The sequence below is a fragment of the Hydractinia symbiolongicarpus genome, chromosome 10, assembly GCF_029227915.1.
Source record: "Hydractinia symbiolongicarpus strain clone_291-10 chromosome 10, HSymV2.1, whole genome shotgun sequence".
NCBI classification, from domain to species: domain Eukaryota; kingdom Metazoa; phylum Cnidaria; class Hydrozoa; order Anthoathecata; family Hydractiniidae; genus Hydractinia; species Hydractinia symbiolongicarpus.
This window is the reverse complement of record NC_079884.1, coordinates 14,886,124-14,914,078: the sequence shown is the minus strand read 5'-3', so window position 1 is coordinate 14,914,078 and position 27,955 is coordinate 14,886,124. Positions and strand designations below refer to the sequence as shown.

At 36.9% G+C, this 27,955-nt stretch overlaps 1 protein-coding gene across 5 annotated transcripts in view; it reads left to right on the top strand.

The window, feature by feature from the left end:
• LOC130613201 (E3 ubiquitin-protein ligase rnf213-alpha-like) overlaps positions 1-27,955 on the top strand; it is a 188,388-nt gene that overhangs the window by 62,034 nt on the left and 98,399 nt on the right. For all 5 annotated transcript variants that reach the window (XM_057434530.1, XM_057434532.1, XM_057434533.1 and 2 more), the window contains 8 exons: positions 485-547; positions 6,533-6,616; positions 6,710-6,954; positions 7,090-7,182; positions 25,909-26,112; positions 26,810-27,009; positions 27,078-27,376; positions 27,520-27,776. In XM_057434530.1, coding sequence (XP_057290513.1) covers positions 485-547; positions 6,533-6,616; positions 6,710-6,954; positions 7,090-7,182; positions 25,909-26,112; positions 26,810-27,009; positions 27,078-27,376; positions 27,520-27,776 — 1,445 coding nt within the window. The remainder of the gene's footprint in view (positions 1-484; positions 548-6,532; positions 6,617-6,709; positions 6,955-7,089; positions 7,183-25,908; positions 26,113-26,809; positions 27,010-27,077; positions 27,377-27,519; positions 27,777-27,955) is intronic.

Genomic DNA, 27,955 nt, shown 5'->3' with positions numbered 1-27,955 from the left:
TGACTAGGTTGGGTTTGAGTAGGCTTTCATAGAAGGAACCCTGTGTGAAATTTTGTTAATAAAAGGATTATTTTTTTAAGAAAAGGAACCATGGATTCTTGCTGGGTAAGGTGTTAAGGATTAAGTTATTCAGTACTTTCTACTTACTTCTTTTACTGAACAGTGCCTGTCAAATAACTTAAACTTCATTTGTATTTTTTTAATTTGACACATGACGTAAATTAAGAGGCAGCATATTTTGTTGATGCAAATTATATGTGAACAATCTACTTCTCTGTGGTCCTTTAAGTTCTACACAGTTCTATAGCTTTATTAAAAATTAATGTTATATGGCAAAGATGTTTACAGACGTTGCTATAAGAAGCCTGTGCTTTTTAAATAATTTTGGCATCAAAAATAGAAAATTATCATTAAACATTTTGGGTAACACTTTACTCAACACTGTGAATTAAAACTTTTTTCATGGTGTGGAACTTCTTTTTAGCCTGATGAAAGAGTAAAGGAAGATGACAAAATGGAAGTTGATGAACCATTGGAAGATAAAAAGGTATATATTTTTTCTGAAAACCTTGAAGATCATTTTGAGAAAAAACCTACCAGCAATTTCGAAAAAACCATAAATGTATAGGGTCTGGGAATACAACTGGTACAGCAATGTATTAATTGTCATTCTATTTTAGCACTACGGTGGCAAAAAATTGCTGATTAAAATATAGTATATATAGTTATAAAAATTTTTTTTACAAAAGATGTATTCTCTATCAAACCCATTAAATGTGTGTTCCACCTGTAAATTTAATAAGGAAGAAACGAGATCATTGCCTACATAAATTAAACGTATATGAGTTATGTTGGCCAGGTTCGTGGATCATTGTCTATTTTAATATTTTTGTACAATATTGGTGACTATTCACATTCAAGTAGTTTTGAGAATGTTCATAAATTATGATCCAGTAGGATCTAACTTAATTTCATATACCAATGAATCCATTGCTTTCAACTATTTCATTCAACTATTCTCTCCAGATGGGAAGATTGTTTATATTTATTTTATTTGCAAGTTACTTACTGGATTTCCATAATTGAACAATGTTTTCTTCTTATATAATATATATAAATATATTATATAAGAAGAAAACGTCATTTTATGGTTTTATTTGCATTTTTCTAAATAATCCAAGAAATTGTTGCCAAAAGTTTCTTTGATTATTGAGAAAGAATTTATAGTAGTAACTCAGTCCATGAATGAAGCCAAACCAACAAAAATGGCTTTATTTCACCTTAAATTAGAGAAATGATAAATCACATTTAAGCTATTCAGAGTTACTAGATAAATAGGTTTTATCTATTTACTTGCATAATATTGGTCTAATTATTAATATAAGATTTTTATACCCCTCTTCTTTTGAGACAATACTAAGACATAAAAAGAATTTAAAGGAGAATTGAGGTCAAAAAACAACCTTAGCTTAAAACGAGCGTTTATCTTCCTGAATGTATTGGCGCACATAAAATTTCTTAAATCTTTTTATATAGCCGTATATTAGCAGTTTTTCAAGGTCACGTGATTAAAAATGTGATGTAACTAGTGCGAGACAGTTTCAAGCCGCAGGTTTAAACATTAATTCAGCAATGCTATAAATTTACGAAGAGAATTCTGATAGTTCCGTTACTAGTAACAAAGATTATTTGTGTGGAGATGTTGGAGAGCCCGAATATAGCAAAAAAGAACTGAAGAAAAGAAAGTTTTTCTTCTAGCAGTGACGATAGCGACGATGAAGACGAGTTTCACTCAAGTAGGACAGAAAATCTGCATTGGTGCAAATGCATGTTTTGTATGATTATGTCGACATTTATAGAATGTAAATGCTGCACAGAATATGAAACTTTACTTGGAGATAAACTTGATTCTGGATGTATAACAAAACATTGTGACTTTGACGCATTATGCCTCAATATATCCGTTCTGAAAATTTTTATCATCAGACACCGTCAATATAAAAACAAATTCACCGAAGTAAAATAAATAAATGCAATGTTGTTTTACTTATAACGTAACGCTTTTTTAAGTAATAGTGCATGCATGTTTTTATCGTTTTCCAATATAAAAACAAACACATTAGCGGAACCATGCGCAATTCTTCAAATATAGAAATAGAAGACATGGTTCTCGTCAACTGTTTGAAAGTATTTTATTACTGTCAACGGTGCTACGCCTTTTATTTCATTGCCTATATAGCAGATATTCTGCCTGGGTCCATCATCATGAAAGACTTAGACGTGGGAAAAGGATTGTCTTTTCTCCATGCGTCATTAGTAAAATCCGCAGAGAATTTACATCACTGACAGATAGTTATACAGGTTTTAAAGAATTTATGGATGAAGAATTGTAATAGTTTGGTTTCTTATCATAAAAATGTGTGAAGATGTATGTAAATGTATATACAAGAAAAAAAATACTTTACTAAGTGTCTGTTACTAAACTGTTAAACATTTGTTTCTTTGTAACTATAGTAAAAGTTTCTGGTCTTTCACTAGCAGCAATATCCTGCCTTGATTTAGAAGATATACAGTTAGAAAATACAAATGTTAGGTGAATGACAAATCTAAGCAAACACACTAAGTGTAAAAATACTTCTGCGTTTCAGACATCCTTCTGTCGTGAAACATTCGACTTTGTGTTTTATGCGCCTCATCCGCCCGCACTTGTGACGTCATCGCCAATTGATTTTGTAACCTAATATCTCCCTCAAAAATTGATAAAATTGTATAATTTTTGGGGAACATTTTTTTTATGGTATGAATGAAATTATAACAAAAAATCAAAAAAGTCAATTTTGACCGCAATTTTCCTTTAAGCCATTGACACAAATATAAAAATTAAACCACATCTCGGGCTACTTAAGGCCAGTCCTTTTTTATTTCAGGGTCATTTTCAATAACTCAAGTTATAAAGATTGTGGCATAATTTATTGGCCACCATATCATTATATGAATAGTAAAACGCAGAATTCACCTTTCGCGCTTTACCCGCAGTTTTTTTCATGTGGTTTTCCGCACTATTAAAGGGTCTTTAATTTCGCGGGAAGTAGCATAAAAGCAAGTCTTGGCATGAAGTGTCTTTCAAATTCTCTGTATCAAATTGAAATATTTACCTCCCGCCAATATATGACGCAGTCAATTTCAAAAATTAGCTTTAGATTTACTAGAATGCGCGTTTTCAACATTTTTGCGATTTATAAAAACTTACGACAGGGTTAACCTGTAAATAGACCACGTAAGACGTGCTTTTACACCCTTTGTCGCAAAAATTGTAGTTGTTCAATGACGCAAAAAAATCGCTTAAAAAAAGCACGGGAAAAGCGCGTTTTTGGCATATGACGTCATCAAAATTTCTCGGAAAAATTTAATTTTGCGTTTTATTATTCATATAATGATATGATTGCCAATAAATTATGCCAGATTCTTTATAATTGAGATATTAAAAATGACCCTCAAACTGAATTTGATGAACCTAATATATTTCTTAATCACAAGTTTGTGTTTGATTTTGTTGATTTTTAGGTAAATTATCCCACAAAGTCATGTTTGGGCTGTTTTAAAACCTTGCAAATTTTTGGTGATGACTTTAAAACATTTAATGGTCGCCACAATTAATAAAGGGAAGCCAACTTTGTTGGTACATATTTTGTTGATTTATGATGTCACACACCGTGTACATAGCTCAATAGGATAGGCGTGTTAGATATATATTTTTGCTCTGGTTATTTCAACTATCAGATGGACAAAATTATTCATAGATTCTAGTCAGAAACATGATATTGACTACTCCACAAGACAAATCACTCAAGCATTAAGTTATTTTTTTACATAATTTTAAGTGTGCCCTTGTTTTTTACTTCATCACGTCGCTGGATTATTCTTCAGCACACCCATTTTTCCTATTTAAGGAAAAGATTCTTTTAATTTATGATGGGTGTGATCATGACTATTTAAATTTTGTGATAGCACATGGAAGCAAACAATGCAAAATGCGACGCAAAACCAAAAATAAATAAGATAACCCTCAGCGTTTTAACACTTATCCAAGTAGAGTTTGAATTTCTTAGTAAGCATTTTTTTTAGAATTTTGGAATCCATATCCTTCTTTAACTCCAATAAAAAACATCTTCCTAATATTTTTATGGGAGTTTTTATTTTTAATTAGTGAAGGTAAACGAAATAGCTTAGAAAAATACCAGGCCAGAATTGACTTTTATTGAACAATTTTTGAATTAATATAGACATTGCCTAACTGTTATTTTGACGACTGGTCTTAATTATAAATTTGTTGTAGGTTAAAATTTTATTGTCTTTTCTTAAAAGTGAGTTATCTTTGCAACAAAAAAAGGGAGACATGTGTACAGAGATTGGGGATAGAAGTAGTCCAGGGGCAGATTCAATGACTCAAAAAGATCCAAAATCTGTAAAAAATGAAGAAGTAGAAAAACAAACAGCTAATCTCGCAAAAGATGAGGAAAGGGAAAGCAAAACAACTGGAGGTGACATTAAAAAAATAAAAAGTTAACAAAGCAATTAATAACAAGTGACAACAGTACTGAAGAATCCAAATCTTAGAAGGTATTTGATATTTGGAATTCTCAAATCATATAAAGTCACTTTGGTTAAATTCAATTTGTTTATCATTATGCAAATATATGTGTCAAATATTCGAAGGAAAAAAAGATGTTAAAAAAATTGAGATTGAACTCCTGCTTAGTTGCAATTGAAAAGTGAGAAAAATCAATAAGATGTTAAAAATGATGTACCATGGGTAGATAAGTAGGATTTTGTTGTGTTTCTTGTATAACATATCATTGATGCCTTTATGTTTTTGTTTTAAAAGATTTTGTTATGGATATATAGCGAGCTCAAAGATACGACATTTCAGTATACATCTATTTCATCCAATTAGTAGCATGTAGCTACTGATTTGGCTGGTAATGATCATAACAACCACAGCTTTTTTACCGTTTTGAACCACTGGATTCAGAGGATTTATGTCTCTCATAAGAGGCATGAGGGTTGTTTTACAATTTTTTATTGCAGACAATAACAATCTTTTTTGTGACTATTTCAGGTGATTGTTCTTAACCTTGACTATGTTATGTTTTAGTTGTTCTGACACGTGGATTTTTTATCAACAAAATGTTACTTACAAACATTACGAACTTCTCTCCCCTTAGCCAATTGCATTCCAGATAATTTTTGTGCTAATGATAACACTTCTCATCAGAAGTCATTTCTAAGAGTATCTTGTTTATATCAAAATAGCCTGCACTAGGAACTAAATAGAGCCACTTTAAACAAAAATGAAAAAGTATCATGAGGGGAGGAGGATGGAGGTCTCATTTTTTGTCTGTGTCTAGTCCCTTTATCGACCATGAAAAATTTTGGTAATAGTACAACTGAATTTAAATCAATGCCAAATTCAAAATATTTTACTTTGCCTTAAATCCATGCTAAAATTTCTCTACTTAAGGTAACTTAAAGAAAAATAACATTAAAATACAATTTTGGCTAAATAAAAGTTCAAATGTTCTAAAATGAAATGATATTTTTTTAAAATATGGTAAAACTCTACCTTTGTCTCTAAAATGCCTTTTTATTCACAGAAGTAACTTGTGGCATAACCTACATACTACTTTATTTAATTACATATATGGATGGAAACCTTTCTTCCAATGCAGACAAACTAATGAAAGCTTTTGGAAATAGTCCTATTTTAATTTCAACCTAAAAGCCATAAATTTGTGAAAGTTATTATGTGAAAGATGTACAAACTAGGGTATCAATTTAGTTTACATTTTTGTTTTCAAGGTATTTAAAACTTTGTGATTTGTGATCTATACTTTCTAGTATTTAATTAACAATTCATATCACACACAGCTTTTTATTCATTATATCCCATAAAAAGTAAGAATTACATAATAAAAATTTACAGTTTCCATGGAACAAATACAAACCAGTTCAACAAAGGTGAGAAAAAATATGGTTAACAGATAAAAATTCTAAGCATGTACCAGATATTACAGTTCGAAAAGATGCACAGACGTTTTTGCTTATAACTTCTCAAAAAAACAAACAATATAAAGTTCATATTTGGAAGTTTAATTTATTGTGAACAATATTTTGACATTTATTCTTTTTTTCCTAATGTGAAATAAGCAAGACAAAAATGCGAAATAGAAATCATATTGAAAATTTTACACATCATTTTATATCAATTATAGTGTCTGTTTTATGACACTCATCAGACGTTTTAGGTGTTTGCAGAAGTATGTATGTAGAACACACACATACGCACACACACATACACACACACATGACACACACGCACGACAACACACACTCTTTATATGTCAAAGTCTGATATCATAGATGCTTTTACTTACAAACATTTCTGGATTTGGTTTTTCTTGGTTGTTTCGTGTCCCATGTAAAGGCTAAATGTACAGTTTTTTGAAAACCATAACCATAACTTTTTTTACAGACCAAAAAGGATGAGGAAACTTTGCTTAAAATCTCACAAGGAGAATCTCAGTCAAGTGCTGACTGCTTGGAGTCTAGTTCTGAGGTAATCATTTTATGACTTTAATGGGTGAAATTACTTTTATTATTACTTATGTCAAGGAAACAGAAATAAAGTAAATAACATAATTTATTTTAGGAAGGTGGAACTAAATTAAATAACAAGGGTAAAGAGAATATAATAGGAAATGATCCTTTATCTGCCAATGCAACTGGTGACAGACCTGTTTCTGAAAAAACAAAAAAATCAGTTTTTGGTGAGAATGAAACTAGTAATGGAGGTGCTCAACCAGAACTAAGTTGTGCAAATGTTACAAAGTCAAGTTCTAGTGCCATAAAACCAGTTTCAACTGATCACGTGTCTGACAGAACCAGATCAAAAATGTATGTTTATTTTTTAATAACAAGTATTGAATGCAATGATTATAGAGCACAAAAAAATGTTTTTGGTAGTACTACTTGGTAATATGACTGGTAATGTGTCATATACACTGTCTAGAATTTTAATTTATTATTTAGAGACCCAAAAGAACAACAAAGTAAGAAACAAAAACAACAGCAACATCCAAATCAATATCAACATCAATACAAAACAATTAATCATGGCGAAGGGTAAGTGATGACGAATTACAATATTGATTTTAAATTGCCTTTTTAAAATAGAACTTGACTAATTTACAGTAGGTTCTGAACACACGCTGCTTTAAATTTTAGCTATACTAAGTTTTAATATAAAGAAACAAATTCATGGTAAATAAGTAAAGTAATAGTTCTTAAATGGAAGTTCTTAAATGTATGTATGTATGTATGTATGTATGGTCGATTAATATTTATTTCTATAATGACATAATTTACAATTAGCCGGTCACTAACAAAGTAACAAGGCGTTCGCTAAAAATACATGTATATACAGTAAATACCAGAAAAGCAGAAAATACTAACAATAAAAAATCTTTTTTTTAAAAAACTTCCTAATTAAAACTTAGTAGTTGCCTATTGTGCACACTGGAGACACATTCGTCCGGCCTACGGAAAAGCATATGCGGTGTGCGCAATAGATGTGACATATTCAGATTAATGTGGGATCAAGACAGTCGAGACTAAGAACAATTACACAGAGAATCTCAAAAACGTTTTGCAAACTTTTATTGTGCCACTAATTGTGTGCATCTGTATTGTTCGTATTAAGCTAGAGTTTTCCTTTTGCGTGAACCTGAGATCGTTCAAACTGCTTTCCAAGCGTTTAGGAACAGTTCCAAGTGCACCGACAATAACAGGCACAAACGAGAAGGTATAGTCTTTGTACATTAACTGCATATTGCGTATTAAAGGTCCGTAAATGTTCTCTTTTTCGCATATCTTCGATGTAACGTTTACATCAGCAGGGCAGCTAATTTCGATAATCTTGCATGTTTTACTTTGTAAATCCCACTGGATGATATCAGGTTTGTTGTGTTTAACCTTTGTCGCTGTCTTCACCGGTACGTTCCACCAATACTCCTTACACCCTTCCTTGTACACAAACTCGTTTTCGCTGCATTTGACGTTCGCATGAGGGTCTTCCTTCTTCCGTAATACCGTATAGACCGTTGCTGCAATCGGGTCATGTCGCAATGGGAGATAATATCTAGCTGACATATTCGGACATGACGAGACGACGTGTGTGATGTCTTCGACGTGCACTTTGCAGAGTCGGCATCGGTTGTTGTGTTTAGGCTGCAAACCGGCTTTTTTATCGCGGCGGTATTGAAGGTCTTTCGTATTGATTTCTTGTTCGTACAGTGCATGTGCATAACCTTCAAAATGCGAAGTCATATACTTGTTCGCGGACCAAGATGTTGTTTTAGCGAGATTTACACTTTCTTGTGATGATATCTTTCTCCAGATATAGCTGTGCATAGCTTTTTCTTCAAATCGTTGTAATCTCTGTTTTTTACAGTACTGTAAGTACTTCTGTGATAGTTTCTGTGGCGTACAGTTTTCTTCAACATCGATGTTCGCAGTTGATAAAAACTCTCTAGCTTGTCGTACGATGCATTCGCTTTCTCCTTCCACAACCTTTTTGAGATAGGGATTACGTTGTGTGCTTTGGTGTAGGTGTTGGTCAATTGATATTATGCGGCTTTCATATGCCTCCTTCACCATCTTGAGACCCCGGCCTCCTTCTTTTCGTGGTGCATATAATCGATCAACGTCAGAGTTACGATGAAAGTTACCGGTCATATTCAATACTTTTCTAGTTTTTATATCAATCGCCTTGATTTCGTCTTTAGTCCAGTTTAAAATGCCGAATGTTGGTGTCAGGACAGGTAAAGCAAATGAGTTGTGAGCGATGTATTTGTTATATCCGCTAAGTTCACTACACCATATCTTTCGAACTCTCTTAAAGTACTCACTTTGGATTCTGTTCTTGTTGAGTGAGCCTTTGTACGAAACATTCTCATCAACACCTAAGTACTTGTACGTCATATCTTCTGCTATCGGTTGTATCTTGGTACTGTTCATTTCAAGTATTTCGTTTGTGCATTTTTGTTTCCCACGTTCTATAATCAAATAAGCACATTTAGACTCTCCGAATTTCATTCCGATATCCCGTGAAAACGTTGTTACTAAATCGAGTTGAGCTTTTGCACTGTTCATATTTGTAGCAAATAACTTCAAATCGTCCACAAAGAATAAATGTGTTATGTCCTGGTTTCGGTTCCCGTTGTTACCAATGGAATATCCTTTAAGTTTCTTTAGAAGGAATGACATGGGATTTAATGACAAAATAAACAAGAGAACTGACAAACTGTCCCCTTGAAATATGCCTTTTAGGTATTCAATAGTGTCTGATTCGTACGATTCATTTTCGCCATTAATGCATACCTTTGTCGTCCATGTTTTTGTTAGTGAATCGATGGCATCAATCATAATCCTGGGAACCTTAGCAAGACGCAAAGACTCAATTATCCATGAATGCGGTACAGAGTCAAAGGCTTTTTGATAATCGAGCCAAATAGTGACTAGGTTGGGACGATTGTTTTTAACCTCGCTTAGCACCGTCTTGTTGATTAACAACTGTTCAACGCAACCCCAGACATCACGCTTCCCTCCAGCTTGTTCGGTGGTTATAATGTTGTTAACCTTACAGTGGTCTTGTAGAAAAACATTGATACAGCCTGTATACATTTTAAACATTAAATTTTGACAAGCGATTGGTCGATAGTTCTTAGCAAGATGTGTTTCTGCTGACTTGGGAATAAGCTGGGTACGTGCTCTGGTTAACCAACTTGGTAATTGTTGTCGTCCATTATACGTATTGTCAAACAAATTGATTAAAGCTTTTCTATAAAACGTTAAGTGTTTATACCAGTATCCTACAATTAGATCATTACCTGGAGCTTTCCTATTTTGCATCTTGCTTACGACTTTGCTAAGTATCTGTCCGTCAATGGTGTACTGATTTTGCCGGACATTGGTGCAGTAGTCTTGTCTCAATGTTTCAAGCCATGCTGCTTTATCGTTATGCATGACTTGTTTTGACCATAACTCTTTCCAGTAAGATTCGACATCTTCTTTCGGAGGTATGTCTTTCGCAGATTTGTAATCTCCCTTCATTTGCCTGTACACTAACTTAGGGTTTTTTGCAAAATGTTTGTTTAATGTTTTTCGTTCCGAAAGTCGTTTTTGATACTTCAACTGTTCGCTCGTTGCTTTTAGCTCTTGTTGAAGCATAGTTTTTTGATAGTTCATGTTCCTTATGCCGACATTTCCGTATCTCTTTTGTAGTATTTTTTTTATCTTGCGCTGATGATTTGTTAGCGTTCCGTTTTGTTGGCATTGTATTACGAGGTGGACATGCGATAGCTTTCGTCTGATGGAGTTAATCTTCTCTTCCAGGTTTATAATCCATCGCTTTTGCGGAGGCTTTGCCGCCTTTGACTTTTGTTCTCTGGCACAATTTAAATACTGGTTTACAGTGACTGCAGCTGTATATATTATGTTGTTAATATCTATATACGAAGGCGTTTTTTCTAGCTTTAGTTGTTGCAAGTATTCATCGGCTACCGTATTAATAGCTTGTATTATTTCATTATTGGGTTTCATTATTACTTTTGTTAGGAATGTTCTTTCTGTAATATCAAGCTTGTTAAAAGTATAAAAATTGCCCATGAACCTCTCACGCAGATGTTTTATCAGTTCGTTATTGCCTTCATCGGTCGATTCATTTGTAAGCAAAGGGGGAGTGTTTTGTTCAATAGGGTTGTTAACTTGCGCTGAGTTTATTGTTTGAGAAATAATTACCTCAACTTCTGTGTCCCTTGGCTTTTCGGTTTTATCGGTTTCTTTTGTTAAATGCAAATTCTTTTTTTCAACAAACGTAGCTTGTTGTCGTAACTGCTTTGCGTTAAAATTTGAAAGTTCTGGATATAATTCGTCCCAAAATAATTTTAATCTGTTCATGTATCCTTTAGAGGGGTCACTCCTTGCTTTTATATAACATTTATATAAATCACGATTATGTTCATAAGTCCAAACAAAGTGGTGTGAATAATTTCTATTTCTATGGTAACTTACTGTTGTTTGCTCAGCCGCCATATTTACCAAGTTAAAAAAGTTAATAATATTTCTATGCAACAAAGTAATAAGTTCTTGCACTTTATCTTATACCAAACCACAAACAATGTAATGTTTAAAAAAATTTTAAGCTTTTCAAGCAAAGACGTGTCATCTCTGGCAATTTTCATGAATGTTTCCTGGATCACCTTCAGCTGGGGGTATATGTCAGAGGATAGTAGGCCGTGTGCTTCCTGTGTGGCCTTTCAATCTCCCCCTTAACCTTTGTTATTTCATCCTCAAGATATTTGGTATTCCATTGCCCTCCGTCTTTCCCTGATTTCTTCTTCTCGAGTTCTTTTAACTTGTCTTCCGCCTTGCCAATTTCACTGTCCTATAGAATCATCTTATTTTTCAAGCTTTTCAAGTTACCCGCATGGTTTGAAGTTCGAGGTTAAGCCCCCTTCTTTCAGGTCCAGTGATGCCTTCATCAGGCCCTCCAGGTAAAGTTTCTTGTATCAGGGTCTCTGTATCATTCAGAGCATCCCCAATGTTCTCGATAATGGTATCCATCTCAGTATCTTCACCGTTCTCCCTAACCTCTTCTTTTATATAATTGAATCTTTTCATGAGGTTCTGGGCCCTTTCCTTACTACCTTTGTTGGGCGTAGTATAGTCGTTAAAACCTATGGCTATCGTACGCTCTTTACCTAATTTTAATCGTATCTGGCCAACAGTTTTTAATAAACCGTTTTGATTAGTAATCACTTTTTCTGGTAAGGTTATTTCCCCTTGCACTAGTTCTTTAACAGTAAGTTGATTTCCTTTTTCCAACCTAAACATATCGTAATGTTCCGCATTAGGTGACCCCAGCTGCTCCCTAAGATGCGCGTAAAGGCCATCAACCTTTGATTCTAAAAGTTGCACTTCGGATATCTTCTGACTCTGCTGTTGTCCCTGCTGTTCTTCTGACGTTGAAGTCCCTGGCATTGATGGAAGATTGTGCGTTGATTGCATAGTATCATGAGGTTGTTCATCTTTCCCACCCCTATCCTCAAGATCATCCTCATGTGTAAATACTGGGTTAGTCGGCATTTATTTAAAAAAATCATTCTAAATAAATGAGTACATTTGGAACTACATTGGAGCCCTACGCAGAAATGAAACAGCTTTTTGGTATTAAAGGAAGAAGGCACGCGTCAAGTTAAGCCACGCACCCTCCACGATTAATCAGAATGAGGACCTTTATGTTGATGTAGCCAACCTGTGACAGGATGATGTCATATTTCCGGGTAGCATCGGGCTACTGTTTAGCCTGGTCCTTACAGGGACCAAAGTCAGCAACATAGGGAAGAGTCTAGTGCGAAACCTACGTATCACCCTGAAGGGAAATGAAATTCAAATTATAAGCGACTATGGACCCCTCGTGGTCTACCAGGATCTCTGGCTGTCCAAATTTGATAGGGAGAATACCCTGATTCTAGAGGTTATCAACCTATTGACAATACTATCAGGACCCTACAGGTAAAGGGCACTGACCATGTAGGTAACGACGAGGAGAAAGCCATTGCTGCCGCCTATGGGGACACCTTTTCTGTCCCCCTCGGTAACATGTTCGAACTAACAAGGAACTTACCGTACTATCAAGCGGGGTTATATGAGAGATTGCAGTTTGTCCTACATTTTGCCCCACATAGTGGAAGTGGAACCATGCAGCGAGACGCCCTTTAGACTTTTAACGCGAGTTGACTATACCTCGACATCATAGCGCTCGTGAGACCCTCATGGTTGACCTTGTCATACTGCAAAGGTTACCCAATGGCATCACGTTGCACATGACAAAGAAAGCCAACGGAACTGGGGACATTCGCTGTTACGTGTACCTACTTCAAGATGCCCAGCTAAACATCTTAGATGGTAGGTTTCACAGCGTTGAATATATGGAAGAATAAATGGCAACTATCCCTGTTCTTGTTGCAGGTGCCGCGATTAACGCTCTGGCTTTCAGCGGGACCAACTTCCTCTTCAATAAGTTTTCAGGGCATGGCGAGGCAGAACAAAAAAGACATGACGAGGCTATGGAGGCTCTACAGAGCGCCCAAGCGCAATGGGTCTGGGACAGACAAGCAAAACTCGACTGGTTCAACAAACAAAGGGAATTACAAATACAGACCGGCAAGAGCTTGAGAAAGCTGGACGATGATATGTACAAGTACTATATAGCCTCGAACGATAACGACTGTCTGATTATTACACACCCTCCAAGAAACAACAAGATGGAGAACTCACCTTTGTCATTGGATCATTGAGAATTCTGGGTTTTGTAGCATACAAGTATTTTTAAAACTTTTTTAACATGTATAATAAACATGTTAAAAGCACTACATATTGTTACCAAGGAGGAGGAAAAATTAAGTAAAATTTACTATACTCTGGAACATCTCTGAACTGGACGTAAAGCCATCAAATTAATTGCCTCAGAAGCTGGCCTATCCAAAAAGAAGGTCACTCACTGGTTGTCTCGTCAACTGCTATGGCTACAACATATCAAGGGGCCGAAAAAGATTGATTACCCCCATTTCACTATTACAACGCCCAACGAGATTTGATCTGTTATATATGCCCCACGATAGGGTATGCGGTAGCACCTATAAGTACATTCTCACAGGCATCGACGTGGCTTCGAGATACAAGGTGGCGAGGCCTTTGCTCACAAAAAAAGCCAGCGAGGTCGCGGGAATGATGAAGGATATTTATAAAGCAGGACCTTTACGATACCCCAAAATTTTTATTGTGACAATGGTAGTGAGTTCAAGTCAGATGTAACAAAATTGTTAGAGGACAAGGGGGTGGAAATCAAGAGGGCCACCACCAAGTACCACCATACTTTCACGGCCTTTGTCGAGTTTTACAATAAGGCACTCGTGGAAAGACTCTTTAAACCCCAAGATGCACAGGAGCTGGTCCCTGAGGATACTAGTGGTACATGGCTCAAACACCTGTACACTATCGTAAAAAGTCTCAACAACAGCAAGACTGCCATGATTAACATGAAACCAAACAGGGCGATTAAACTTGATGAGGTCCCGCTCGCGAAAAGTCAACAATACCCCGAAGAGAGGCCCTTACCCGAGGATGGTTTATACCTCTATCTGCTACAACCGGGAGAGGAGCATGGTAATTCGAAAAGACTCGCCACTGACGCCTTTTGGAGCCGACAAACTTACAGGATGGATCGTATTGTAGCAGGCAGTCGCGTGCTGTACTATTTACAAGATGCTCCCGAAGGAAGCTTCGTGTCAGAAGAGTTGATGCTTGTACCTGAAGATATTTAGGTACCTCCAGAGGGTGTTAAACAGTGGTAGATTACATATTTTTTGTGGCTTATAAGAACCACAAAAAATAAGCACTCATTCCCAGAGCTCTAGGAGACGTTCATGTGTGTAGTGTTCACCAAGCCTGAAATGTCTCACACGCTCTGGGTTGACTTCAATACAACCACGCTCCGTGAGCCAGTTGTAGTGTACAATAGAATTCGCCATCATGCCGTTATCCTTTTGGGGTCTTCCAGGTAAGGCACGGTACGTTGCTGAAGTGTTTCTACTTGTTCCTGGAGCTGCTCAATTTCATACCACAACACCATGAGCTGTTTGTCTCTATCGTCTTGATCATCCTAGAGAATGGCGATGTCAATATCTCTATCCTTGAGGGCTCGATGATGCTCAAGTTCATCTTGTAATTTGTTGACACCTGCCCGGGCAAGCCATTTGATGACCCCTACAGCTTTCTGCTTTCTGCTCCGACTGCTCCAGGGCACCATCCAATGTGACGAATAAATCATGGCTATTTTGATTATCCTTTAGTCGTGGGTTGAGACCCCCTCCCCCCATAAGGTTAGCGTGTGGCGTGGTCTCAATATCTGAAAACATGTCACAAATATCAACGATCTGTGTTAAACGTAAGTTGCGACGACAGTTCTAATATAGCAATGTTTGGCGGAGGCTTTCACTCGATAATTGTCCAAGTCTTAGGGTGCTCCAATCTCACATACAGGCATGCATGTTTGGATTTTTCAACTCACCCTTTATATCGTCCCAATCAAAGATCATGTTCGTCTCGTCGTCTATCATTTCATGTCCGATCTTTCATGAGGGTACCAGAGGAAGAGCTGTTTCTTCTGCCTTCTCAAATGTTTTGGTAAGGCAGTGTAAGACTGCGTTAGGAGCCATAAACTATGAACTCTCTTCACCCGCCAACAATGATGATAATTTCTGAATCTATTCAAAAAGTTGATCTATCAGAAACACATATTCGTCCTTCCAGAGTGAGACTCTCTTAACGTAGGTGGCATTCCATTTTATAGTCGGCACAGTATTACGATATTGTGATAGTGTTTTTTATATTCATTTTCAAGCAGGTCCAAAGCAAGTTGCGTCTTGCCGCAGGATGTCGGGCCTGTAAAGATTGCTGTGTGAGGTTGAAGGACCACATCTAGCATGTTTATTGAAACCCTTTTTTCTTATGTATTTTAGGGATAGTGGAAAGGCATTTGATACAAACCCACGCGCCGCTGTGGTTATTGACCAAAGAACCCGTACAAACGGGGCAGTATGTGGTCTTGTATACGAGGGGGATAGGATCAAATGATAGTTTGCCCTCTAGGTACCGTAGTACTTTGATATATCTCTGCGTAGGGCTTCCTTCAAAGCTTGGCGTTTATTTGTGGGCTTTTCAACATGTTCAAAAGGATCTGCAGCTGTGTAGAATACTTGTGCAAGTTCTGTCATCTTTATTAGCAACTTTTTGTAGCGAAAAAAACAAAACGCGATCAGGGCAACGGTAGCATTACAGCGATATACAAGCACACTTCCATTTATAGCAAGTGTGTTTGATCAGCCGCGCTGGACTACATTCTACTCAGAGATATATCGATGACCTTTCGTTTGATTATCTGCAACCCACATAGGTTGCATGTTGGTGTAGTGTAGTCTTGCAATTTGCACCTCATCGCTAGGGTATACCCCGTTCTCCTATACTTTAGTGGCACCTTGTGATCAAACTGCCACTGCCTTCGGTTTTCCCAGTTTATACCGCCTTTAAATTGGGTCTGGATGTGCTTCATGAATGTTACAATATCACACCCCAGATATTCTGTGGAGGCAATCTCTGTATCATAATTTAAGGCATGATGAATCCTAACCAAAATTAGCTTATGCAGATACCCAGGGCGATCGCATGTTGGACATTGGTGTCTTCGTTTTTTGTGCGGGCATTTGGTACGCCCTCTGGAGGCCTTTGCTGATATCAAGGCATTTGATGCATAGCCTTGTTTGTTGTCCGTTACGTTGGGTCACCTTGAAGTTGTATAGTGGTAAAGCCTGCTTACATTTTGTGCATTTCCTGGTCCCCTCCATATTGTTTTTGTTTTGTAAAGTACTACCTTTAAAAAAACTTTGGACAGCTTTTAGAAAACCTTGTTATTCAAAAATGCTTTCAACATTAGCGGGGAGGTATGTACCCCGTCATTGTGACCACTCTTTTGTCATAAAACGCAGAGAGACCGAGTTTGTTCTGTTCGTACGTGATCATACCCTGCTCATGTACCCGAAAACCTACGTTCTTGGCCATGTCCATACCACCCCCCAGCGCACTCAGGTACCTACTCCAGGTCAGACCATTTTGTCTTTTTGACATGCCCTTACACAAAAATTTTGTACCTTCCGAAACCTAATGAATTCCGCTTTGAAAATCCTCCCGTTCAATTTCAGTACTTATCGGTGACGAGCCAGTTTTTCACGTCTTTGTTGTAAGTGTCAAGCAGTTCGGAGCGAACAACATCTCTTAACCCTTTCTCAGATATGGCAAAATACGCACTGTCAGTGTCCATGTAAATATATTCAAAGTCTCGATGATCCACATACTTGTCGAGAAAATCAGAGTAAAATTCCAACATCCGAAGTTCGGCTAGTTGGTACACTGCAATACCGCATTGGTAGGCTCTATCGATACTACATTTGTGTTTGCCTTTTCTCAGCTCATACGCATCTCCGATCTCTTCAAGATCCTCTAGGTACAGACTTTCGGAGGGCTGCATCAACAGCCTTTTCATCCCTTGTGAACGTAGTATCTGTGTGCCTCGCTAGGTCTTTAATCATCTTGCCGTAGAAGCTGTGCCCTTTTAACTTTGCTGTATCCCCCGCAATACGCTTGTCAGGGTCTTTATCAGCCTGTCGTCGTGCATCGGCAATCTCTTCCGGAAACCATGCAAATGGCCTACCTCGAGTCTACTTGAGAAATTGGTAAAAAGCTGTCACTTTCAGCCCATGGTCAAGGTACCAATTCAGCACAGGTGTATACAGTAGGATCTTTTCAGCCTTTAGCAACCCCAAAAGCTTGCATGTACCCGGAACACGCTTGCAACCTGTAGTTTTCAGGTACTCATGCATGTGCTTGGGGATTTGATCGCCAGGTATCTCCTTGATGACAAACAGCAGGGCCATTTCGCTGAATTTGTCACGCAGATTCTCAGGTACCTCGATATTAACTTGGGTAAATCCAAAGAAGGTTCCATCTCGTACACCTCGCGTCAGTAGCTGTAAGTTATGTGCTGATGTCGGTGTAGCCACTTTGATCAGCTCTTCCTTCCCACAAGGAAAGTCTTGCATCAAGGTACTCGGGTAGAGCATGTTTTCGTCGTACCCAAGAATGGTCTTGCACTTGTGGGGGTTCTTATACACGTGGGATCTGATACCCGTCACATCTCGTTCGTGGTATCTACAGAATACGATAGCAGGGCTGCCAACCATCCCCGTACGTAAGGGCTCATAGGCCTAATTCCTCGTACATTTTTCACATGCTTTCTGTACCTTCTTACAACTCTTGGTGTAGCAAGATAACTCATTCCTTTGCCTGCAGGGGGTCTCCCGGAGCGTGTAGCTCTAGCTTGGGGTTCAACCGTAGGGATTTGTTCAGAACTCACCGCATTGATACACCTGGGATACTTACCGCATCCTTCAAAATGTCTATCTCGTCGGCGTAGTACTGCAACCTTGTGTTATCCACGGCTTTAATGAACGGTTCCACATCAGCTAGATTGTACTCGCGCAACCAGTCCATCGTGGTGATGCAGCCTCAATTGTAAAACTCAGCGCGGAATGTTTCGTACCCCTTGGGAGATGTATGTTTTCCCACTTAGCCGGCTATGGAAGTCCTCGTACGCAACAGGCCCAACATGGTTCAACTTGTCGTGGCTCGTTAGCTACTCATATGGAAACACAAGCTTCTTGAGCTTACATTCCAACGATTTGCACCAACCGGCATAGCTCAGTCCAGGAGCAAGGAAATTCTTAATGTCGATAAATTTAAACCTTGAGGTGACGAGGAACATATAGTCGTTGTCTTTCTTAGCCACCCTGATTTTAGAGCTTTGCGTGATCTCTTTGACAAAATACCGCTTGATCAAGTTTATATCATATTTGCCGCTGTTAAACCCAATTATAGCTACTTGATTTACCCACTCATTCCACAACTTCCGGCCTTTTTTGGAGAGCATGTCGAAATCGTCAGCCCTGGGGTACATTCTCTCGACCTCTTCCACAATGAGGGCATACCTCTTTTCCAGCTGCTCCACAAACTGTTTAACCAAGACCTTGGGATCCTTGTGCTCAATGAACGTTGCGTGGCTATTCAAACTATCGGCAATACAAACACTTACAGGAACATGTCTCAAGAGGTATGTTAATCAGATGTTTGCTGGTAGTTTAAAGGTGCTAGGAGGGCCTCGAAATCAAACACAATGTAGTGGGGGTGGGGCCCGAATTCTTTCGTAAAGTACCTCTTGATTTTGGGTGGTTTCTCACATTCTCAGGTCGTGACGAGGTTGTAACCCTTTTCCCATATCATCCTTTCCTTAGACAGGGTTGCACTGCACAGAGTCTTGTCCACGTCGGTTCTCTCAGGCTGACAGGGACACCCATGCCATTTGCAACCGTTGTATTCATAGACAGTCCTTGTGATAGGCTCATATCCATCAACTTTCCACTCCCTTTTACCCTCACATATAACCCGTTCTCCTCCATGACTACATAGCGCGTGATGGATATGCCTTTGCCATGTATTCCACCCTTTTTGATGCATCGTAGCTAAAACCCTCATCGTAAAAGACCTCAGCATACGTTTCACCTTCCCGCCCTTGTAAATAATCGTCGTCTGGACGCCCTCGCATTCGTTCCTCTTATGCCTTGACAGGTTGCAAACCTTGTTAAACACGTAGCCACATACCTCACATTCCCAGTGTTGGGCTAGCACTTCCAAATCCTTGATGTAGAAACAGTGCCTGTCTGGCATACCAAGATTGATAGTGCCTAAACCTTTTTTGTACTGCTTTTGACCATAGACGAGTCGCCATGGTGCTTTCTCTGAGTTTGTCTTGGGCTCAAAGACTCTAATGTTGACGTTGAATTGTTTGGCAACTCCCTCCAAATCCACCAACCTTGTGGGTCTCACATCTTTGAGCTTAGGGTCCTCTTAGTAATTTCGAGCTAAAGGGAGGGCTGTTTTTGTTAAATGTTCTGTTCCCCGTACTACGTTGGCCCTCTCTCTTATTGCGAGACATCTCCAAAAGCATAAGTTGTGCGTTCTGGCATCTTTGCTATCCATGGCGTAGATGCACCTCTTATTTCGCTATCAATCCGAGAGAGGGCCGCATCCCAGAAGAGGTTCACGCGTGCTCATTACCTTGATCTGTACATGACCAAAGACAATTTTCCCTTCATATGTCTCGGTGGTCCTAATGGGTGGTAAATAAGCCTTGGTCCAAAACTCGCCATCCTCCAGATCAAGACGCTTCATCTCGCATTCTTCAATGGACGCATCGATTTCCACTATACTTGACAGCGACCTGGAGCTCTTAGTTTTGTGGTAATCAGACACACCACCTCCACCCTTGTAAATGTCACAGCTAAAACTATATACGATCTTAACACGCATGTCCACATGTGACGTAATTTTTTGCATAATCGGATCCTTTAGAGGTTGGTTCAAATCCTTGTTAAACCGCCATGCCTTGATCCTATTTCCGTCTTCCAGCATCTGGATATCATCCTCAGGGACCTGAATATCCTCCGCGTAGTCCTCCCTTGCCTCCTGTTCGATCTCGTCGTGAAGCGTTGTACCTCCCGAAATTTGTTTGCAAACTGGTGCCGACACGGTGCTATATAGTTTGCTGATTGCATTCTTAAACCAACTCATCCCTTTCTTATATACACATTTGTCCGAAGATTGCTGAGTTTTGAGTAGGGGAATTTCCCTTACTCAACATATTGGCCACATCTTACTGCACATGCGTTGATTTTTGATGATTATTAGAAGAAGTGTGTGTGTGTGCGGGGAATTTACCTTTTAATCATTTGCAGCATTCTTTGATATGCATCAATAAACATAGCATAATAGAGATTTGTGTGGGATGTATGCGCACAACAAGAACTTGTGATGATATGCATGGATAAACACGGGATGATTTTTGTGATGAACAGCTGTGACGTCACAAGCGTTTTTGTGTATGATATATTTTATGAGAGTTTGACCGTGTTTTAGGAAGTGTGGTTATACTGACTCCCTATACTAGCTCACGTGTTGAAAAAGGAGTGACGTCACTATCTCAGTTCCAAGCTATTTGGCCTCAAAGTTTTAAGTGTGATGTAATGACTTTATTAATTTAAAGTAAGGTATTGATATTAAAGTAGTGATATTGACATGGCGCCGTAATGTCAGAAAATTTACCACTTGAGACATAAGTTCCGGTACATCAAAGGAAAATGAAAACTTCCACTTTGCCTGTTACAGACAGATGCACACACACTCACACACACACAGACAGACAGTCTCCGTGTTATTATATAGATACCTGATATAACTACAAATTCTTTCTCAGAAATTGAACCTTCATGTATGTATCGTGTGCATCTAATTAATAAATAAAAGTAATAACAACTGATGGTGCTATTCCAAGTGGTCCTTTATGCCTTACTATGTTACTTTTACTGGATAAAAAGGATGGCCTTTGACGAAACAGTTCTTTACAAATAATCATGCATCTTGTGCTAGTAAGTGTTTTCTTTAAAACTCTAAGTCATATTCTCCATTATATTCATTTTTAATGTCTTTATTAGTATGGAGCCTAGTGAAAAATACATAGAACTTGACAAGCTTTTAATGTAACTTGACATTATAGATTTCGGATGCTAATAAGGCCATGCTGTGTGTTGTAAACTGAATCCACCCTTAAGCCAGCTTAAGGACAAAAACAGTCAATCTTTTGACTTTAATAATAGAGGTCCCTGCTTTTTTTCTAGTCGGTTCTACTGATGTAGGGGACATTCAGGTTCTTTTAATTTTGAATCATACATTTTTATATTGAAGAACTACTTTGTTCATCACTAACATACTGCCTGGCAGTGAGCGGGATTCGATCCCCGGTTCCCAGAACTGGGAGCCGCAGACACAGCCACTACACTATGTGTGGCAATATGTTAGTGGTGAACTCAGATAGTTTATCTGGATGGTGTGTATACATAGGTGAATATTTATCATACTACCACAGTATGGAATACAGCAATAAATACTTTAACGAGCTTGCATAATTTTCTTCCCTCATTTTTAACACTTACAAGAAAAATGAAGCCTTAGAAGCACGAAAAAACGTGCTTTCATCCATTTTTTTTACTTTTAAGGATAAAACATTAATTAGCACTGATGGTATTTCATTGGGTATAATATTGACGTTAAAAAGTTGTAAGGAGTTTTTTAGTTGGATTTTCCCTTTTTCTTCCGTTTTTACATAAGCTATTGTTTACATTTTTTTATAGCCCTCTCTTTCATGTTTTCAAAACAGCAATGTTTTCAGCAAAACGTCTGCCATTTTCAATATAGCAGTCGACTCTCTTCCGTTTCTTGATGGTAAAGTTAGTCGTTGTAGCAATAAAATTTTAACGTCAATAAACCTACTTTTAGTGGTGTTTATTCTAACTTCAACAGTTTTATTGCTGACAAATATATGGTCTTGTTTACACTTTAATTTTTCAAATATTTTCTATTGTCTCTAATTTTGAATTATTTCATATTGAGGTCACAAACCTAAGAAAATTTTATCCAAGAATGAATATCCTAGTAATTTTGTAGACAAGTATAAATTATTTTTATATGCTTCATATTCTGAAATGTAAACCTGGTAATGATGAGAAATTAGGCATACTATTATTACAAATGAGAACTAGATTGGTTAATTCTGTTAATAAGTTTCTGCCTACATGTAGTCTCAAAGTCATTTTTCATTCTCCACAAAGGCAAAGTTGTTTTACCATTCAGGCAATAATCTTTAGTGGAAACTAGGTCATTAACAAGTCTTGACATGTTACCCTCTTAAAAAAAGTTGTTACCTGCGTCAATTATTGTTATTCGTCAATATAATATAATATAACCATCAAGTCTCTACTCTTTCTTACCAAACTATCCTCCTCCAATCTTTGCAAGTGCCCCTACCAACTCAATTTTCTTATCTGAATAACATCTCTAATTATATGAATATTTAGTCTACTTCTCAGCTAATTTCAACTATTTTATTTTTTAAATACTCATATATTTAATTTACTTAATAGCTTAATATACTAAATTCGACTACCTGCAGGTTATCTTCGCAACAGTTCTCTGTATATAACGATTTTTATTAATCACTGCCGTAGTACCAGGAAAATGCAGGAAAAAATAACATTGTTTGGCAGAATATAGGGAATCAAAGGATGTGTGCATGTATAGAATTTTGAGATAAAGGTCTGCTTGCATGATAACTCAAAAAAACTGTCAACCAGGACATCCTAAACCGGTAGCTAATACAAACTGTCAACCAAGACACAAAACTGTCAACCAAAGACAATTTATAAAACAAAATATGTCAACAAAGACAGCTTAAAACACAAACTGTCAACAAGGACAGCTTAAAATTGTATTAGCACTAAAACTAAACTGTAAAGTTCCTCTTCTGAAGTGAATTAAACACAGGTGATGATAATCAAGAGGCAAGTGACAAGATGGGGAGAAGGAGGCACCTCAAACTTGCTTAATACTATGTAAAACAAACAACTTATGTCCCTAGTATGTCCACTGAAACCATGCGTGAGTAAGTGGAGCTGTAAGTCAGATAAATACACACGAATAGGGGTATAAGAAACTGTCTGAGACATAGCTAATAGGGACTTGTGACAGAGGCCAAACACATGTGACCAGCTGTAACAAAAACATTTATAAGAGCAAAGGGCGAGGGCATATGATCTAGTATCTAAAGCTAGTGCCTGAGATTAAAAATGGGTAGTCATAAAGGAAAGATTGTTCAAATGCCATTATCGATCATCATGGATGAAAGGTCTGCTAAAGGAACCAATTGTTTGAAGGGTCCAACCTGTAATCGAGAAAGTAGAGCAGCTGCTAAATTGAGATGACCAGGAATTTGTTAAAGCTAAACTTTTAGTTAAGCTGTAAAGGAGAAAATATATCTAATCAAGATGATTATGTCCCTGTCTGGACAGGTACCATTTTTCCTAACTTGACTGTGAATGCATGTCAGTATAGAGTATAAATTGTTGGTTGCGCAATTCAGAACCCCATGTCAGTCTTCAAAAACTCTTTGCTGTCACATTGATATCAAAATAACACATTGATTTAAGCTAAAGTAAGTGAAACACAGTGATTTTTATAGACAGCTGCAAAGCACAAACCCAAAGCATCTATGTATAAGCATAGAAAAGCTGTCATCACTGGAGCCTTTTGAAAGAGGCAGACACCATTCCAATCAAGGGGAGACTCCAACCACCATTAAATGTCTGCCCGAGCTTTAGCATTTAAATAAATGTATTGATTTAAGCAAGAAACTATGGTGTACGAATCGATCAACTGTGTAAAAGATCCTACTTGGTTTGACAACCTTAGAAGCAAAAGACAATAAACCAATCAAGAAATGCAGCTCGCGCTTAGTGCATTTTTCCACTATACCACCCTATTAGATTATTCTGCAACCTTCTATATTTCTCTGTTAGTAAAAAAATGATTTGTGGATATGCATCAATCTTATCTTTTGACTTTCCACATACCAAAAAATCGTCAAAATAATTAATGGGATTCCTAATACCATAATAAAAATCCAATATAATAAGATTGCAAATATGTTGAAAGAAAGATGTGTATCCACAAAATATCCCTGCCAACAGTAAACAAGTAAGTCCAATTGATTGTGTCAACCTGGACAGAGTCGAAAAACAAATTAACCAAACCAGGTATCAGTTGCATCAATGCCGGAATATTTGACTGGAAAGTCATCTTTACATACACCCTTGTTAACTGCAGCACCTAAATGGAAAGACAAATCCCAAATTATGCGATGGGGGGATTGGCAGTGGATTTTGCACAATTTCAACTCCCATTGGGACACTGTATGGCTGGCTATATGAGCCTCTCCCACTGACAGTTGGTGCAATGGACAGCTAAGTTATCTGCAAGTTGTTGTGCTGTGCTGGGCTGAAGTTAGGCTGTAAGAAGACTATGAGTCTTGTGATGTAGAAGTGTAGGGGGAGGGGGGGGGCATGAACAGGCTACACTCCAGAAGGGTAAAAAGATAAAGATGACAAATGTTGACCTGACCGCATTGGGATGGCGAAAAGCTCTGTTGAATAGCATGGGAGTTACTATCATTCCTAGCTATATTTTCTACAAAATCGTTGTTTAAAAAAAGCAGCATTATTAAAATTGTTAGTAAAGTAACCTGGGTTCAAACCTGCAGGAGCAGTAGAAGCAGCAAGATCATCTGGCATATTACTGACAGTACATCAAAAGTAGAAGAATGGTAAAACGTGTATAGTGTCCTGGCCAACATACTCGGTAATCCACTGTTACTAGGTTTTACTGTGCGACACACAAGCCAGAGAATTTTGTGCCTGTGACGCTTTCCATTCTTCCATAGTTCTAGACCCTGTGTGTTCAATAGGAGGCGCTGCTGGAAGAGCACCTCGATGGCAGATGACATCAACACAACAAAATACCAGCATTAATAAAAACAGCAAACAAGTCCATACGTTATGCAGCAAAAAATTCATCTTTATGTAAATATTAGGTAAAAAACTCAATGAAAATAGACTTTCAGCACTACTTAAATCTTGAAAACAATGAAAAGGTATGGGGTGGTCATGACATATGACATTTAGTGCTAAGAAGCAAAAGCGACTTAAAAAAAATCTCTATGAGCTCACAAAAGAGACACTAAACAGTATACTTGCGATCAACTTCAGTTAAGTAACCTTAACCTGCATTAGTAATCACTTAGAATGGAAGAATAACATGTTACAAAAAGAAAAACTTGTATTCACAAATAACATGCACATTTCATTAAAGTTACTTTGACATTTGATCGGTTTAAATATAGTAAAAGCAATGAAGAAAAACCACTTCATCGTTGATCTGTTAGAGATCGTCCTGTTAACTAGGTGTAACATACATTTTATACTAGTGTTACATATTTACTAACCATTCTTATAAATAAATAATTTTAAAAGCTTCCCCCTAGTAATAAAAATTGATATAGTGGAGATCTTAGATCTTAGGTTAACCCTAAAGAAGATTTCTTAAATAAGTAGTTTATTATTTTGCTACTATTAGAATTCTATTGACATATTTTATGTTTTCTTGCTTTTATATTTAGTAATAAACTTGTCTATTTCTTCTCCCCATACCTCCGTTAATATTGTTGCTGTTTTTTAGTAACACCACGCCTACAAATAGTGATCCCATGTGGTGGAAAATTCGTCAAGAAGATTTCTCGAAAAGGAAGACTGTAACAATTCAATTTTTTGTGACATACGATAAAAGCATGGCAGCTTATTTTAGTAACAATACAGTTGTGATATTCTTTAGTAGTAGAAAATTGGGAAATTGGAACTATCCAGTTGTTAAAATGAACCATATGTAAGTATAACTTTTACTAAAACTATCAAGAACTATCAAATTCAATATTGAACAGAGATATAGTGTCAGTTTCATTTGTTTGCCAACAAATTAGCTATTTCTTGCTGTTAATTCATTAGTTTAACGTCATCAAGATAATTATGATGGATCAGCAGTTTAAGTCCATGCAATAGAGGGTTAACATTGGTGGTTTCTTGCTAGTGTCAACAAAACGTTTAACCCTTGTCTCCTCTTACTTGTTCGTTGTTTTAGATAATGCACTGTGGATGTAATTAAAATTCCTAAAAAAAACCCTTTCTTTTCTATTGTTCTTCTCCCTAAGTGGATCTTTTCATGCGCCCTAATAACTAGTAGCTTTACAATATGTAAAAATTTTATCTTTTTAGACATAGTTGGCATAATGCTAACTTGTTCTCATGCTGTATCTCATATAATAATACTCAGTTAGGTGTGTTTGTCTGTCTTTAACAGACAAGGAGGATGTATTATTATTTCTTTAAAGCATCTAAAAAGCTTTCTATTTTATTAAAATTCTTAAACCTTGATATCTGCTGCTCATCAAAACCACATGCTTCTACACATTATTCAGCGTTTTAAGCTGTACACAATAGTAGCAATTTTTCAAAAATAATTCCTTTGCTTATGTAAAGGATTATTCTGATGTTATCAAAATTGTATTTATGATTGTGTATTTCAGTTATAGCACACAAGAATATGTTATACTTACTGGCGAATTAGTTGTTCCACATGATTACTTGAACAACGCTATTGGATATAAATATGTTGTATTAGATGCACATGGAGCGAAATTTGAGGTCCTCTATACACCTGTTCATGGATATGTGGATGGTTTCAGAAACAGATTGCTGAAAATAAGCAATGAAATGTTAGAAAAATGTAAGTGTATACATTGACATAATAAGCAGTGACGGTAGGTCTTGCATTAAGTCAACGCTTTCATTTAGGTGATTTTCTTTACCAAATTGATGACATTTTTCTTCCTCCTGTGGAAAAAGAGTGGAAGTTCTTTCGACGAATTTTTGGATCATCTAACGTAAAAAAAATGATGAATCTATTAGAGAAAGCTGCACCAGTTCTTTTCATGTCTTACTTGAATCTTTCTTGGAAACTTTTAAAAGAAGATAAAAATAGAGAAATCCTTTTCCTCAATGCATTATACTCAGGTTTTTTTTGTTCATACACTCGCATGGATGGGGATGTACAGTGTTGGAGAAAAATATTACACAATCAGAATGTTGCAAAGGTTTGTCAAGAAAAAGTTATTAAGCTTTTGTACAATTGCCACATTTGAGTTAATATATTTCCGTAGAACATTTTTGCCAGACTAGTCTATGCATAAAAGGTTGATTCAACAATGCTTTAATCTATGTACTGTTTTTATTTAAGGAATACATTAAAACAATTAGAAGCAAAATACAGATAAACGTAAGGACAATGAATACTTCATCAGTGCGTTACTCAGCTAAACTTTTACCACTTTATGACTCGTTGTCTGCTGCTGCTTACATGACACCAATAGCATCTGAATGTTCAGAGGATTTTATATCTGCTCTTTTTGAGAGCTTGTCGTTGGAAAGTTTCACTAATATTGATAATTTGTTTTGGGAAGACGTGAAAAAAACATTTTCAGGGCATTCAATTGAGTAAGTTTATCTTACTTTTGTTTCATTGTTTTAAATTAGGTTAAAAGATGGATAGCAGCGTCTAAAATAAAAATTTCATAAGTGACAGCCAACAATTTAAATGGTCAGTGAAGTCAATAATCAAAATTATTAATATAATGTTACTGTGGTTTTAAATATAATATGGACGTATCATAAAA